Genomic DNA, 17,726 nt, shown 5'->3' with positions numbered 1-17,726 from the left:
CAGATGAACGGTGTAGGAATTACAACAGTTTGTATATATGCCTCCCACTTTTTAAAGGGACCAAAATTAATGAGACAGATAAACAATCATAAATTAAACTTTCACTTTTTAATACTTGGTTGCAAATCCTTTGCAGTCAATTACAGCCTGAAGTCTGGAATGCATAGACATCACCAGATGCTGGGTTTCATCCCTGGTGATGCTCTGCCAGGCCTCTACTGCAACTGTCTTCAGTTCCTGCTTGTTCTTGGGGCATTTTCCCTTCAGTTTTGATTTGGATATAAATACCCTCAAATTAAAGCTGAAAGCCTGCAGTTAAAGCACATCTTGTTTGTTTCATTTCAAATCCATTATGGTGGTGTATAGAGCCAAAATGATTAGAATTGTGTCCATGTCTCAATATTTTTTTTTTTTTTTTTTTATTTGACTCCACCCGGTGCATAAAAAAGTGCACACACACAAAGTGAGAACACAAAAAAGCACAGGGTGTGCGAAATCGAATGGTCTTCCCTCCGAAGAGGTAGGACCCGAAACCTCAATCCCCCGGGGCGCAAGACTCCTGACAGGGACATAAGGTACTCATGGTCTGTCTGGCCGAAACCAGACAGACCCCGTTCTTCAGGGGGACTGCCGAAACAGCCCCCACCGAGTACTAAGTAGGGCTCCCCCGAAGGGAGACCCCATAGGAGAGGGCGAACTAAGCCAAAAGGCCATATCCACCCCCTCCCAAGACTTAAGGCTGGGCCCGAAGACCCACACACTCTCGTCGTGCAAATAAAGAAAAAAGGTGAAAGTGCAGGTGACGGACTCCAAATAAAAAGACAGACAAACAAAAAGGTGGGGAAGGGGAGTGGGGAAAGTGCTTTGGTGCCATGTGAAGAACCAAGGCAGGCCTTCCAGCCGGAATAAAAAATTCCTCTGGTGCAAGCCAAAAGGCCTGTCCCAAGAGGCAGGTGTGAAAAAGGTGTGCATAGTGCAGTGACCAAGGTGCTGAAAAAACTCACAGCGAGCTGCCCCTCACCAGTGAGAAATTAAGGCACCCCTGGGCTGCCACCCCAGGGGCACTTACACTACGGGCTTTCTCAATCTCAGCCCCCGGCCAGACCGAGTGTAGCCTATCCCCACCAGCAGACATCAGAACCTGGACAGCTTAGAGAGAGCTCACCTCCCCTGGGGACAGGCCCGTTAGCCAGCCAGATCAAAACCCAGGAGTGGGAACCCTCCCCTCGCCATCCTGTTCCTCAGCCCATTACATCCAGGAGCAGTTCCACCGGGCTCACCCTCCAGACCGGCTTTCCTGCTCCCTTCAAACTGGTTAGGACAGTTCAACCCATTCAAATCAGAAGGCGGCGGGCCCCACATGCTTTCCCAGATGACCTACTCCCCATACCTCAATACTCAGAGCGCTCCGGGTTTCGGTCATACTGGTACTAGCTAAGGCCCATACCAACTGATAAGAACAGATACTACACTTGATCTTAGCCAAAAGGCCGAGAAGCGATGTCTCAATATTTATGGACCTGACTGTATAGCTGGAAAAGATCACATCAGAAAGGCTGGAAGATATGTTCAGGGGATTACTGGATCTGAAACCCAGACTTCTATAAAACGGAATAACAACATATGGAGACCAAGTAAAGCTTTGTGCTGCAGCATAGTGAATAAGACATTTGTAATTGCTACTGCTGTTTGTCAACTGCATACTCGAAAGTATCTTCAAGTCTCCCTTCCATCAGAAATCTAAAAAATAAACGGTTTATTCTTTAGAGGTAGTGGGCGGAGCAATGCAAATAATTGCTTTATCCACCCCCCTTGGCCAACTATGTCCTGCGCCTAAGGCATACAGAACAGAGAGATCCTAATATTAGAGTAATTTATTCCAAACCGCATAGAGCTCTTTCAGTGAGTGATCCCCCCCCCTTTTTTTTTTCTTTCATTTAACCCGCTGGTTAAATTGAATTAAAAAAAAAAAAAAAAAATTATGTATGGGCTGCTTAGACTGACTAAAAAAAATTCCTTAGGCTGGCCATAAATGGTCCCTACGGAACCGGACACATTTTGATCATTGTGGGGCCGTCCCTGTTCAACAGAAGTCAATCATTAGATTGACTCCTTTTGAATGAACAAGTTTGAAAACTTTTGTTGATCAGCAGCCGCTAATCAGTGTATTCTGAGTAGTCTCGGTGGGTGGAAGGAATTCCTTCACCTACCTTTTGTTTTTTTTAATTCAGCCCTCTATGGCCAGCTTTAGTGTGATGGAACTTATTTTTTTCTGACTTTTATCACAATTGCCCAGGAATCCTTTTGCTCAGAGGATAAGACAAGGACTGGCAGATGTCTTAAGCTAGCCATACACTAGTAGATTTTCAAACAAACATTTGTACTGAAATTCTCAGAACATTTTAGGACTTGATGAAAGTCGTTTGAAAGTACTTCATATCGTTCATTTGCTTTTAGCATGTGCATTTTGAATGAATGAAACCCGCACTTATAAAATGATAAAAAAAAAAAAAAAAAAAACTTTCCAAAAAATAAATTGCACTAGTGTATGGCCAACTTTAGTAACCCATACCCATCGATAAAGCCAATCAAATCCCATATATTTATGTTCTCAATAAAAAAAAAAAAAAACAGGAATGAACTGTTGCTTACCAGTTTTATTATAAGAAATCCTATTTTTGTCTAGAATGCTCTTGAGGCGCTTAACTTCCTTAGATAGTTCATTGTGTGCCTACAAAAAAACAAAACAGTAAATAAAGCCTAACTCCGGATTTAATTTAAGCTTAAATAGTTAATCTGGACCAAGCTGGTTGAAATTCCTTCACTTATACATGCGACCCCAGTCAGCGTTGTATAAACTGTATGTAGCAGTAGTTGCATACAGTACACAGCGCTGTGTTCTGGCAGCAGTACAGGCACTTCCCATCCTGCTCCCAAGAAGCCATTCAGCCATTTCCAGTAAGCCTCATTTTATGAATGAATACAAGTCTTCCTCTGAATGGCTGAGGTGGAGAGGCAGCTGGAGGACATCACAATCTCCACCTCAGCCATTTAGAGGAAGCCTTGTATTCATTGATAAAATATGAGGCTTACCTGGAATGGCTGAATAGCATCTTTGGAGCAGGATGGAGACTGCCTGTACTGCTACCAGAACACAGCTCTGTACACTGTATGAAATCACCACTCTTGGAAAATGTTCATTCAATTGTTTAACCCTCCTCTTATGTTAGCTTTCTGTTACTATCCATGATGTTAACGGGCCGGTTTCGACCCGTGTCTTAAATCAGCCATAAAATACCCTCTGAACAATTATTTATCATCCAATTTGTTTCTTACCTCTTGGTTACCTTGTTAGGCTTCTTTATCCTTGAAAAGATTGGTTTTAATATTTTTGGTGTGACCCCTTAGACCTTTCTTTTGATAGCATATCTCTCATTTTCAAATTTAAAAAAATGGTAAAATAAAGTCAGCAACTCTGAAATGTATTGGTCCTATGTTTCTTCACTTTATTTAGAGAAGCAGACAAGCAGGCAAAGAGATAGGCCCCTCCCTAACTACAGCTCACAGGGTTGAGAGGGGATTGGCTGTCAGTGTTACTAAGCAGAGAGAGTGTTTATGATTTCAGTTTTGGCACTTATTAGTGTCCTAAAATCCTATATTATAACTGGGTCAGAATTGACCCTAACACCATAAACGTATTAATTTTCACCACAGTATTTTATAATTTAGTGAAAAGGATTCTTTTTCTATTACATTGTTTAAATAGAGGTTCCTGACAAAGTAAAAAAATCTTGATGCAATAAACAAATTTATGTGATAATTATAGACATTTAAAACCTGAAAACGGGTTGGTTCTGACCCTAACATAAGAGGAGGGTTAAATGTGTAAAAAACACACCTTAGTTAGACTTACTGGTGACGGTGTTTCTAAGAGCCTTTCAGGACAGCAACTGGAGAGAGCTTAGCTCCACCCAATTTTCCCAGGAAACACTGCAGCCTTTAAATTCCCTCCAGTTCCACCATGCTTTCAGTTATAGAGTAGCCTCCAACATGCTGGAAAACAGAACACAAAAAACAACCATAACAGGCTATTAAGTCATGTTTTAGAAAAAATCCCAGGGAGGGTAGTAGCTGCTGTCCTGAAAGGCTCTTAGAAATGCCTTCACCTGTAAGTCTAACTAAGGTTTTCCCAAATCGCCTTTCAGGACAGCACCTGGAGAGGAGAACCGAGAAAGTAAACATAGGGCGGGACCACTGCCTGCCGCACCTTCCTACTGAAGGCCTGATCTGCAGCTGACAGTAAGTCTAGCCTATAGTGACGAAGGAAAGTAGAAAAGCTGGACCAGGTAGCTGCCTTGCAGATTTGTTCAGGTGAAGCACTGGTCCTTTCGGCCCAGGAAGCTGCCACTGACCTTGGGAGTGGGCAGCAATACCCTCAGGAGGTTCTTCCCCCTGGGCTATGTAGGCTTCTTTGATTACCCACTTAAGCCACATTCCTAATGTACTCTTGGAGGCTTTTTCTCCTTTGCGGGATCCCGTGAAGATTATGAAGAGTGCGTTTGACTTCCTGAATTCTTTAGTTAAGGATAGATATTGTATTAGGCATCTTCTCACATCTGAAGTATGGACGGTCTCCTCCTTAGCGTTAGCTGGAGCCGAAGAAAAGGTAGGTAGCACCATTTCTCCGTTCTGAGGTTTACTCGGTCCGAAAAAATAACTAAAAAAGCATCTGAGACTGACAAGGAATGAATTTCACTGACTCTTTGGGCGGATGTGTTCCCTACCAGAAAAATTGTTTTAAGAACTAAATTCTTAAGAGATGCTTACTCTAATAGGTTCAAATGGAGTTTTGGTGAATCCTTGTAACACAAGAGACAAATCCCACTTAGGAAAAACTTTAAGGGCTACCGGCCTATTTCGTGCTAAGGCCCTGAAAAACCTAATAATTAAAGCTTCTTGCGATGTTTTCTCAAAAAAAAAAAACAAACAACTGAAAGAGCCGCCACTTGGGTTTTTAGGGTGCTGGCTGCCAGCCCCTTCTCCATTCCTTCATGGAGGAATTCTAAAACAGAAAATATATTTTTAACTTGAAGTCCCTTGAAAGAACACCAGGAATTATATAATTCTTCCACGCCTTCATGTAGATAGCCCTTTTTTCTACTAGAAAGAAAGGTGGTAAAAAGCTTCTCTGAAAGACCCCTGTCCCTTAAGAGGTATTCTTTAAAAACCAAGCTGTCAATTGTAGACAATCCGACTTCAGATGGTTCAGGGTTACCTGTGCTAGTAGACCCCCTCCTGAGCGGAAGTTTCCAGGGGGGGTTTTGAGTCTAGATTTAGAAGGGTCGCAAACCATGACCTCTTTGGCCAAAAGAGAGTGATCAAGATCAAATCTGTGGATTCTTCCTTGAACTTCCTGAGGACTAGAGGTATTAGCTGGAAGGGGGGGGGATGCTTAGCACAAGGGGAAGTCCCAGGGAAGAGCAAGAGTGTCTAGGCCCCAGGCCTATTCTGCTCTGTGAAGAGAAAAGTATATTGGTGCTTTTGCTGTCTCACAACTAGATCGACCTGAGGATGGCCAAGACTTCTACAACCATCAGGAAGACTTCCTAGTTTAGGCTCCATTCTGCTTCTACTGTCTTTTTTCTGCTTAAGAGATCTGCCAGGAGATTTTGGGATCTTTTTAGGCCATTGCTGTTAGAGAAGCCACATTTTGTTCTGCCCAGGTAAGTAGCCGCATAGCCAGATCCGAGAGACTCGTGCTCCTTGTTTCAACACATAGGCTACTGCCATCATGTTGTCGGACAGGATCTGAACATGTTGATCATTGACAGCCTGCTGAAAAGACAAGAGGCCCAGAAAAGAAAGATTGCCTTCAACTCTCGCCAGTTGGACGACCTTACTGGCCTCCATCTTGGACCATGACCCTTGTACGGTACGATCGTCTTGATGGGCCCCCCAGCCCCACGCATTTGCATCCTTGGCCAGCCGCTTGTTTAGAGGAAAAGACCACGTCAGGCCCTTTGTCAGATTGACCGGGTTTTGCCACCACCAGAGAGCCCTCTTCACCCTCGTGGCAATCCTGATTGGCTTCTCTAGGGGCTCTACATGTGACCATTTCTGTAGAATTTCCATCTGGAGAGGGGGCGAGAATTTAACCTGGCCCACTGGATGGCTGGTATGGATGCAGTAAGCAGCCCTAGTGCTGCAATTACTACCCGAACCAACACTGTGAGGTTGGTCTGAATCTGCAACAGGTAATCAGAAGAGAAAAGAACCGCTCAGGTGAGAGGATAATCCCAAACACATCCAACCCAGGTGCAGGCAAGGATCCGCAGTCCTGACAGCAGCAATGGAGGGGTACAAAAAGCCGCACAACCGGTTGAAGATGCAAAATGTTAAAATCCAAATTTATTGTAATCAAGAAGATAAAACCATCCAAAATGTGACCACAACAGTTGGAGACATGGGGGAAAAAAGCACGGCGGTTGACGCGTTACACGGAGCCGTCCGCTTAGTCGTAACCATGGTCTGAATCTGACCTACCCAGTGGTGGGATTCAGCCGGTTGGCACCGGTTCCACAGAACCTGTTACTAAAAATCTGCAAGTTCGCCAAACCGCTTACTGTTCAGTGACCATCTGGAATCAATCATCATCATCATCCGCTCTGGCTCTCTGCCTGTGGCAGCGGCGCTCTCTCTCTCTTTGCTGCGGGGAGGCAGCCAGAGCCCACACACACACACACACACACACACACACACACACACACACACACACACACACACACACACACAGTACTGGTTGCTAGCCTAGAGCCGCTTGGCGTCTAGCAACCAGTGATGTCACCCCTTTCTCCCCAGCCAGAGTCCCGCCCCCACCCCTTAGTCGGCTCCCGCGCAAATGAAGTTTAACACAGGTGCTGCTGTACAGGAGCCCTATGAGGCCCGGAGGACACAGCAGGCTTGTCTGCAAGGCCAGCCCCCCCTCCTCCCCCGTCATACACAGGTCGACCTCGGTCGGAGTCTGAGCTATGCTGATCACCCATCCATGCTGCTGCTGGAGGGAGCCCAGGCGACCAAGGATGAGTGCGCTGCAGCTTGGTGAGTGAGAAGACCCCATATTCCCCACACACCATCCCATTCCCCACCCCACTCTATCTCCCCTGGGAACAGGGACCCCTTCTTTCCTGGGGACAGGGACCCCTTTTCTGGGGACAGGGACCCCCTTCTCCCCTGGGGACAGGGACCCCTTCTCACCTTAAGGCTTGTCCATGGCTATCTCCCACAAGGGAACTACCATCCCCCACCCCACTCTATCTCCCCTGGGAACAGGGACCCCTTCTTCCCTGGGAACAGGGACTCCTTCTCCCCCGGGGGACAGGAATTCCTTTTCTGGGGACAGGGACCCCTTCTCCCCCGGGGGACAGGGATTCCTTTTCTGGGGACAGGGACCCCTTCTCCACTGGGAACAGGGAGCCCTTCTCCCCTTGGGACAAGGACTCCTTCCCCGGGAACAGGGACTCCTTTTCTGGGGACAGGGACCCCTTCTCCCCCGGGGGACAAGGACCCCTTCTCCCCTTAAGGCTTCTCCGTGGCTATCTCCCACCAGGGAACTCTTTCCCTACAGGGAGTCCCGGGAGCCCTACTGCTGCCCGACAGGGATGATGAGACCCCTGAGGTGGTGAAACTCACACAAATCAATTTTTTTTCATAATTTTAGGTCAATTTGCCTTCTGCTACATATTTTTGGTAAAACAAAATCGCAATAAGCATATTTTGATTGGTTTGTGCAAAAGTTATCGCATCTACAAACTAGGGGAAAGATTTAAATCATTTTTAAATATTTATTACTAGTAATGGCGGCGATCAGCGATTTTTAGCGAGACTGCAACATTGCGGCGGACAGATCGGACCCCTAACTGACATTAGATAAAAAAAATTACACCATGCTTGAAAGTTGGAACTGGTTACTAAAATTTTTGAATCCCACCACTGGACCCACCGCGGATTGGACCTTCACTATTTTTTTTTTTGAGGGAGAAAAACCTTCTGAAGTACCGAATTTATATAGTGTACCCCAAAAAGCGAACCTCCTGTGCTGGAATCAAGTTGGACTTTTCCAAATTTAGGAGCCAGCCCAAGCTTTGGAGGCGGGACTGGGTCTCCTGTTGGTTTGCCAACATCAAACTTCTGGAGTCTGCGAAGATAGGTCGTCCAGATAAGGGACAATGGAGATCCCCCTTAATCTCAGCGGTTCCAGCGCTTCTGCCATTATTTCTGTCAACACTCTGGGGGAAGATGATAGACCGAAGGGAAATGAAGATGCCAAATCGATTCCCCCAAGTTAACTGCGAGCCGGAAAACTTTTGACAAGAGTGGGCTATTGGAACGTGTAAATAAGCATCCCTCGCATCATGTGTCATGAAACACCCTGGGGGACAGAAGCTTTGTCACAGAGTAGACTGTGTCCATCCGGAAGTGTTTGTACCATATTGATTTGTTTAGAATCTTTAGGTTTAGGACTTGAGGTTACTTGCTGCCATTGTGGGAGGAAAACCGATGACCTTCCTCCCACCGGGATGAAGCTATCATTTGCTTTTGGCAGATTGATCCGGGGGTCTGAAAAGCACCCCACCTCTTCCCTTGATTCTCTGGGAGGACCACCTGGTCTTCTGGTCCTGTTCCCTACCTCTCTGGGACTGAGGAACAGCACAAAAATTTTTCTTGAGAGGCTTTTTTTTTTTTTTTTTTTTTAGAGAAGAAAAGCTGATAGGAAGAAAGCCTATCTAGGACTGTTTCCAGATCTGGACCGAACAGGAAACCCCCAGAAAAAGGCAATCTGCACAACTTTATCTTAGAAGCCGAGTCACCTGACCATCTTTTAAGCCAAATTAAACGTCTGCCCGAGTTGACCAGAGATAAAGATTTTGCAAACATTTTAAATGATTCTGCAGAGGCATCAGCCATGTATTTGTCTGCTTTTAACTGTACTGGAAAGGACTCGAGTAAGTCTTTCCTAGATGTCCCAGACTCTACCTGCCTTTTAAGGGGTTCTAACCAGCACTCCAAATTCCTGGCAACCACTGTGGATGCCATAGCTGGCTTAAGGCTGGGTTTGGTGGAATCCCATGCCTTCTTAAGGAGTAAATCTGCCCTCTTGTTCATTGCATCTTTTAAGACACCCAAATCCTCGAACACCAAATCTGTGCAATGAGAAACTTGAGAAAAGGCTGCATCTACCCTGGGCCTTTTATTCCAAACATGGGTCTCATTGTCTTCAAAATGGAACCATCTCCTAAGGGTTTTAGAGAAGAAAGGATCTCTCAGGATCTTACCATTCTTTATTGTCTGACAGGACCTTATGAACCAGGAATACCCTGTGTTTAGATTCATCCAGTCCCTGATACATTCTGTCATTCAAAGAGAGCTGAACTTCTCTTCCTGAATCTCAAGAGTAGCAAAGGATTGCTTTGAGCAAATCATCTACTTCCTACAACAATAAGGTCTGCAGGGTATCCGCTGTTCCGTATCCAACAGCAGGGTTTGCTCTTGGATACGGAACTGGCTAAAAGGCCGTGTCCAAAGGGTGGTAATAAACAGCGCATACTCAGACTGGTCTGAGGTAGTAAGCGGGGTGCCCCAGGGCTCAGTCCTGGGACCAACCTTGTTCAATTTATTCATAAACCGCATTGAGGACGGGTTCTGTAGTTCGTTATCAGTTTTTGCAGATGACACAAAATTGGCCAGGGCAATAACCGCACAGCATGAAGCAGATATCCTACAGAATGACCTGGACAAAATAACGGCGTGGGCAACGACATGGCAAATGAGGTTTAACGTGGAGAAGTGTAAGGTTTTGCACTTGGGGGCTAAAAACATAAAAACACAATACACGTTAGGAGGGGAACCCTTGGGGGAATCAAAAATGGAGAAAGATCTGGGAGTCTTGGTTGATGATAGATTAGGCAACAGCATGCAATGTCAAGCAGCAGCTGTCAAAGCCAGCAGATTATTAGCATGCATAAAGAAAGGGATGTATTCCAGAGATAAGACTATAATCCTTCCTGGTCCGACCGCATCTGGAGTATTCTGTCCAGTTCTGGTCACCAGTCCTCAGGAGGGATGTGTTGGAGCTGGAGAGAGTCCAGAGAAGGGCAACTTAACTGATTAGGTGGTTGGAGGACCTTAACTATGAAGAGCGGCTGCAATCGCTCGATTTATTCTCCCTGGAGCAGAGACGTCTGAGTGGGGACATGGTAGCAATTTATAAATATCTTAATGGGGATCTCAGCTTAGAAAAAAAGCTGTTCATTCGAAGGAATTGCATGAGGACTCGAGGACATACGATGCGATTAGAGGAGAAGCGTTTTAACCTAAGGCAACGAGGAGGGTTCTTTACTGTTAGGGCTACAAGTTTGTGGAATTGTCTACCACAAGAGGTGGTTTCTGCGGGTAGTATAGTGGCTTTCGAAAGACTCTTAGACTTACATCTCAAGGATCAGGACATTAAGGGCTATGTGAGATGATTACGGCCACACACACCTACACAGGTTGAACTGGATGAACTATTGTCTTTATTCAACCTCACCTACTATGTAACTATGTAACAATAACTTGTATCTGGATGTTCTACTAATGTCTTCTTCCTCTTCATCCATGTCCTTGAGGGAAAGAAGTGTACTTTCTGGCCTCTGCCGGCTTGGAGGTGGATGCCAAGGAGCTAGATCAAGTACTTTTCTGGGAATCGGTCTGTATTGCTTGGATTAATAGGGAACGGACTAAGCTTAAAGTATCTGTTAACTTTTTCATTGACGAAAACAAATCTTTATATTGCTGTTAAGATTCCTCTTTGACAAGATCTGCTATGCAGGTTTTGCACAGCGGTTTGGGACATTAATCCCTCAGGAGGTTTTTGCAAGGTGGACACTTTCTTGAAATGGGGGGGGGGGGGGGATCTGGATTTAACTGTGGCTTTAACCTGGAACCAAACAAATCAAGAAAGGCCACCAATCACCTAACAACAAACCCCCAAAGTGAACAGATACTAACACCTCAGAGAAAAAAAAGAAGGCCCCCTGTGTACTAAACCAGCCAACACCAAAGGGCAGAATCCCAGCTTAAACTGTAAGGCTGAGAACAGTTTATCACAGCACTCACAGAGCAGGCTCCCGCTGGAGGCAAAGAAAAAACACAAATAAGGCCAATAGAAGTAATAGAGGCACCAATGTACCTACCCCTCTTACCTGGGAATGTGATAGAAACTAATTGTTTTTGAATCACAGCTTTCCGGCGTCCCCACGCTCCAGGGACCGGAATTGGAAGCACTGACCTACAACCCGCCCACTGACCCTTGTGTTCTAGTGCCGGATCCAATGCTGCTACTGGCAATGTATCTTCTGTGTAAGCACAGGTACACTTTAAATCTCTATCCGTTGTGGAGTGTAAACTTGTCTCCATCACAATATGACCCTCTACACATGACATGTTATTTGTTCAGGATATAAGCTAGCTCTTTTTAATGAAATGTATGATGTATATATTATTTAACTGGCTTTTCTACAGATATCTGTAATAAGCTACTTAGATATCATGTAGAACTTTTAGCTCCAGTACTTTCTGAAAAAAGCATGCAGCCAGTGAAGTCACCACTATCACTGTCTGTTCCAGGACAGCGATTCAGACAGTACTGACAAAAAGAGATCACCAAGACAGCCAGCAAGTTCACTACTGATCCCATGTGACATACCACACTACACTGCTCCAGTGTCTCAAATGGCTTAGGATCGGTCTGGTTTTCTTTTTCTTCACTTTTGCTTCCTGTGGACTTTAAGTAATTTGCTTCTTGAAATATTTCTCGGAGCTGTTTCCTGTAACCCTAAGCATGAATAATAAACACAAAACATGAACAGATTTAACATCTATCTAAGACAACATAACCTAAACCGGATCAGACAAAAACATTACATTTAACTTGCATTGAGTAGTAAATGTACTAAAAGAGCAGCACTTACACCACAAAGGACTGTATGTGAATTTGATGAGTTACAGTAGAATTCCAGTCAAAAACTATTTAAAAATTTTGGATAGAATGTGGGAAGGTTAGAACCATTCTCAGGATTTTATTGCGGTCAGTGTTTGTGTAGGGAGGACCCCCCTGCTTCCTTAACACAATAGGATACAATGGGAAGCAAGGAAAGTGTGGCAATAATATAACAAAGGCAAACTGTTGGGCTCCATGCACACCAAGCTTAAAAAAAAAAAAAAAAAAAAAGACTGTTCCCTTGGCAGAAAAAAACACTCATATAGAGCATTTCTTGCACACAGTTTAGGAGCGTTTTGCGTTATTTCTACCAGAAAGCTTCAATCAAAACTTAAACCAGAAGGTTTTTTTTTTCTTCTGCTAAACGCTGAGCCTAAAATATGCCTGTAATCATTCTAATCTGCATTGGCACATAGGAGAACACTGAGCTGCTTCTACAGGCAGAACACAAAACTCCTGAAGTAGCAGTGATTTTTTAAGCCAGTGTGCATGGAGGCCAAGAGGCTCCAATACTATCCATTCTACTAATAAAAGTGTTTTGATTGCGGTCTGTGTCCCTGTTGGAGAGCTTCTGCTCTCTTCCTGTCTCAATGACAACAGAAGTGATAAGAAATCTCTACAATGGGGGATACAGACCATGATAAAAGCCTGAAATGGGTTCTGCCCCTGTTCATTCCAAAAAAAAGCATTAATTAAAAAAAAATAAGAAAAAAAAAACAGATTGCATGGCAGAATCTCAATCTCATTTAGTATGTCAATTTTTTTTCCAAGGCATTTCATGCATTCTAGTTTCTCCGGGCTGCATGGTCTAATAAAAAAAAAAAAAAAAAAAAGAGTACCTTTAGTAAGCTTAATGTTAGATCACTACAGATTTTCATTAAAACTGAATTTTGGGCAAATGAACAGAAAGTTGATTGTGAATTGTTGTACCTGCCAAAGAACGGTCATTTTTCTCTAAGACACAGAAGACACCTTTTAGACAACACAGTCAGATCCAAGACCTTCCTCTTCAGACTACAATGCTGTTTAGGGATAGCCTTTTGCAAAAATGTTATCAATGCAACCACAGTACTAAAATAAATATGCACCCAAGACGTTTTTGCATTGAAGCATTTCAACAGCAATCAGCGTATCAGAGATGCAAGGTATCTTCTCTCAGCACCAAATTAGTACCGAGGTGCCGACCTACTGTTATGGGGTTGGAGTCAGTTTCAGATTCAAACCAAACAAGTGACCTTTGGCAGGGTCCTAAAGCAGCCGTAGGAACTTGCTTCTGTGCACTTAATTGATCCCCAGAAGCTAAAGTCGCTCTTCCCTGCTTACCCTGTCTCCCTGTTGGTCATTGAAGCTGCCAATTACACACTGTGGCCAAAAGGGTTAAAAGATATGGCTTTATATGCACTTGAAAACAATAAGTAATGCCACCGTATATATGTTATTTTAACACACCAAAAAAAAAAAAAAAAAGACAGGCCAATATACTTTTGTCTGCATATACCAGAAAACACAAATGGCCTAATTGTACCTGTTCAGTGATCAGCTCATCGTATAAAGACTGCTCGATTTCATCCCACCTCCGGCGCAGCTCTGTATTCAGTGTTGGATACACTATAACCAGAAGAGCAACCGTCAGTGACTCTAACAATGAGTCCCAATCAAAAAAATCAAGTATTCCAACTTACCTAACAATGAATGTGGGTGACAAACTAGAGGAGTTTTAAAGGTCATGGAGTAGACACAGGTGCTTGGCTCAGACACTGCTTCCAACTTGTTGCTTGATCCGCAAACTAACAGAACCTGTAAACAATATAAGATAAGCCATGCCTAATTAAATAACAGCTTTATTGTAATTGACGTTTCACCAAAAGATAACGGAAAATTGTTAGATACTTACCATAATTTCCCTTTTATGGCCTAACCTCACATCAGCACACAATGGGTTAACACCTCCTCTGGAGCCCACAGGGCCACCTCTACATAGCTAAATAAAAGATAGCCCTTCCCAACCGATGTGTTTGATAAACTAGCCTTTTGTTGACTGCACTAGAATGCATTGCACTGGTGTGAACTAGGTCATTGGAATACAAGTTAACCACTTTACCACCGGAGGATTTTGCTGTCTTCCGTCCAGGCCACTTTTTGCGATTCGGCGCTGTGCGAATTTAACTGACAATTGCGCGGTCGTGCGACGCCATACCCAAACGAAATTTACGTCCTTTTTTTCCCACAAACAGAGCTTTCTTTTGGTGGTATTTGATCACCTGTGCGATTTTTACTTTTTGCGCTATAAACAAAAAAAGAGCGTTTATTTTGAAAAAATAACAATATTTTTAACATTTTTTTATATGAAATTCCCCCCAAAAAAAGATGTAAAAACCAATTTTTTAAAAAATTTTTGGCCAATTTGTTTTCTGCTACCTATGTTTGGTAAAAAAAAAAATCGCAATAAGCGTATTTTGATTGGTTTGCGCAAAAGTTATTGCGTTTACTAACAAAGGGAAAGATTTTTGTCATTTTTGGTGTTTTTTTTTTTAACGCGTAATGGCGGCGATCTGCGATTTTTTTTTTTGTGGGACTGCGACATTGCGGCGGACAGATCGGACCCTTGACTGACATTTTTGACACTTTTGGGGGTACCAGTGACATTACTGCAGTAATCAGTGCTATATATATGCACTGTTACTGTAATAATGACACTGGCAGGGAAGGGGTTAATTTTATTGGAGAGGGAGGGGTTAATGTATGCCTGGTGCTTACTGACGTGTAGGGGGGGGAGGTGACTGTGTGAGTCATGGACAGATCGGATGTCCAGCTATGCTGAACAGTCCGATCTGTCACTCCCTGTCACTATGGAGTGTAAACACAAGCGGGCGGATCTCCACACTAGATCCCCGGCGATCGGGGCAGAGCAGCGGCGATCGCCGCTGCTCCTCCCCTGGCCCGACTCCCGCTGTGAATGAAACAGCGGGAGCGAGCCTCCGGCGGCGCGCAGGCGCCGCCCAGAAGGGGGAGTGTCTGACGACGTTAATACTACGTCGTCAGACGATAACGAACCACTTTGCCGCAGTAGTATACCGTACTCGGTCGGCAAGTGGTTAAACACTGTCCATGCGTTCTTGATGCAGAATAAAAAAGGTACTGGACTGCATCTGGTGTGAACAAGTTCACTTTTCCATCCATAGGATCTCTAAAAGGCAACGGAATTATAAAAAGGCAAAGACACTTGATGAACCAAATGCTAGGGGGCACCACCCACCCCTGGAAGTGCAGTGCATAAAAATGCATTAGCTATCTTATTTGGATAAAGCCTAGAGACATTGTTACTGTAAAGTGGTCATCTGATGATGTCTCTGCCACCCTCCACCAAGGAGCTCTTTACGCTCTGTCATTATGGGAAAAGAGGGCCCTTTGTTTTTCACATTTGGAAATCTCTGCATGCTTTTTGTAGTGGTAGGACCTCTGGCCCCCAGTACTAAAGGAGCCAATGAGATTGAAATTAAAAGTATGTGCACCTGACCTTTCTTCATTCATCCTTCAACTTTTACACTCTTTTTTGTGTTGCTTGTGGTGTGGATATTTGCGCATACTTTCTGCTATAGCCTCCTTAATAGGACTTACAATTTTGCACATCCACATCCTTGTGAGGCAATCCGTGCAATTTAATTTCTCTGCCACTGCAGATTGCATGCAGGCCCAAAATGCGCACTGAGCTGGGCAAAGCATTTTCTATCATGCTAGCGTACTCTGTGGTATGCAGATTTTTCTGGTTAGGACTAGATGAATGATGGCGGGTCTTATGTTTTTTTGGAGCATTTGCGTTCAGGGCTTTTGCGCCTAAAATAATGCAAAACACCATAATTTGCAGTCCTTGTGCACTCTTTTAAAAACATGTCCCATCTTGCCCCCTCCTACCTTTTGCTAGTCTTCTATGCCACTAACAAGTGAGGCATGCTCATATTTTCACAAAATATACAGAGAAAATCATATTACCTCTCACCAAAAACAAACTATCTCTTTAAGACCCACCTGCCTTCATCCACTTACTTCAGAAGCAGCAGCAGGTGAACTCAGGCAAAACTTCCAGAGGCAGACAGTAGACAGTCATAATCTGAGACAAAACCAGTCAGACTGTCAAATAGTGATCGACCGATATCGGTTTTTCGTTGTCAATACCAATATTTTGGCCAATGCATATCGGTATCGGCCGATATTTTCGTACAAAAAAAAAAATGTATTTTTTTTTTATTTGACAGGTACTTTTGTGTAGGGATCTGGGGGTATAAAAGACCCCAAACCCCTCCTCTGCAAGGCGCCAAGTTTGGCTGTTTTTAAAGCTGTGTTTTTTTTTTTATCTGGCGCCAGACAGTAATGAGTGACATCACTTCTGTTTTTTTTGCATGGAGACCTGATCAGAGCCGAATGTGGCTTTGATCGGGTCTTTGGCGGCCGTGCAGGCTGGTTGCCCGGATCTCCCGGGAGACCTGGGCGAGCCGCGGAAGGCAGCAGGATGGGTGGGGTGGGGGGGTAACGTCCCCTCCCGCTCCTTGTAATGACAGCTGGGCGGCTTCTCAGCCGCATTGGGTTGTCATTACAAGACAGCCGACCATCGGCTATGGATGCCGGTACCGGGGTGATGCCTCTAGCTGCAGGCATCACTCCGGTACAAGCACTTTACGAAATATCAGCAATATCGGTCACCTTGGTGGCAGATTCCAATATATCGGGGAAACTGCGTATCGGCCCTCGATATATCGGCCTTGTCGATAAATCGGTCAATCTCTACTGTCAAATGCACATGAGAACACAGCATAGCAGGGAGCCAGGACAGCACATCCAGAGGAAAACAGGAGATGCAGTCAGAATCTGAGACAAAACCAATCAGACTGTCCAACCTCCAGGAACACACAGCATAGCAAGGAACAACAGCAACAAGTATTTACCTGGCAGGACTGAGAAGCCCGTTCCTCTGCAGGCTTCTAAGACTATTTACGCCGTTGCTTGGTGACTGGCGGTTACCATCCCATGCTGCCCCATCTCCCTGCCCCCTGTGACATCATCCACAGCTGCTCTCAGACTGAAAATAAAGCCAGGAGAGCAGTGTGGCGCACTGCATATACAAGACAGGACAAAACAGAGGGACATTGCACAGCTTGTCTAATACCACACCTACGCAATATCAATGCTGTTTAAGCATCATTTGCCTGTGGCCCGGCACACAAGGCACCCAGTTTTTAGGCAGGTTTACTTCCAACATTCTGGGTCTTCCAACTCCAGGAGAGGCTGAACCTGGGGTGGTTCGACTGGGTGGGGGGGGGGGGGATATACTTGCAGCAAACAAAGTACTTACCAACTGCAATCAACACGTGGCCTGGAGCTTGACCATAAAAAAGAACACTTCAGTTGGGGAGGGGCTGTTTTTTTATTTAGCTAGGAAGAGGTGGTGTTAACCCATTGTGTGCAGACATGAGGTGAGCCAATTAATTAAATATCAACTTTATTGTAATTAAAGTTTCACCAAAAGATATACCTGCTATCCTCCAATTACCTTGTTGCATCCATCTTTACTCACTATCCTTTTTGCCTTCTATCTTACTTTTTAGGTGTACGTTTTTAGGTGTACGCTCTTGTTCCTCTTAATGTTTGGCCCTATTACAACAAGGTCTATACTATGCTTTCTTACCATCTATTC

At 44.4% G+C, this 17,726-nt stretch overlaps 1 protein-coding gene across 1 annotated transcript in view; it reads right to left on the bottom strand.

Annotated features, from left to right (window-relative positions):
* Positions 1 to 17,726, bottom strand: part of GNPTG (N-acetylglucosamine-1-phosphate transferase subunit gamma) — a 39,149-nt gene that overhangs the window by 838 nt on the left and 20,585 nt on the right. The window contains exons 7-10 of the mRNA XM_082260277.1: positions 13,720 to 13,834; positions 13,563 to 13,645; positions 11,744 to 11,872; positions 2,653 to 2,731 (exon numbers count right to left, since the gene is read on the bottom strand). Coding sequence (XP_082116403.1) covers positions 2,653 to 2,731; positions 11,744 to 11,872; positions 13,563 to 13,645; positions 13,720 to 13,834 — 406 coding nt within the window. The remainder of the gene's footprint in view (positions 1 to 2,652; positions 2,732 to 11,743; positions 11,873 to 13,562; positions 13,646 to 13,719; positions 13,835 to 17,726) is intronic.

The sequence above is a fragment of the Pelophylax lessonae genome, assembly GCF_965119305.1.
Source record: "Pelophylax lessonae genome assembly, chromosome: 6".
Classification (NCBI taxonomy): Eukaryota; Metazoa; Chordata; class Amphibia; order Anura; family Ranidae; genus Pelophylax; species Pelophylax lessonae.
The sequence above is the reverse complement of the archived record's forward strand: the minus strand, read 5'-3'. Positions and strand labels throughout refer to the sequence as shown.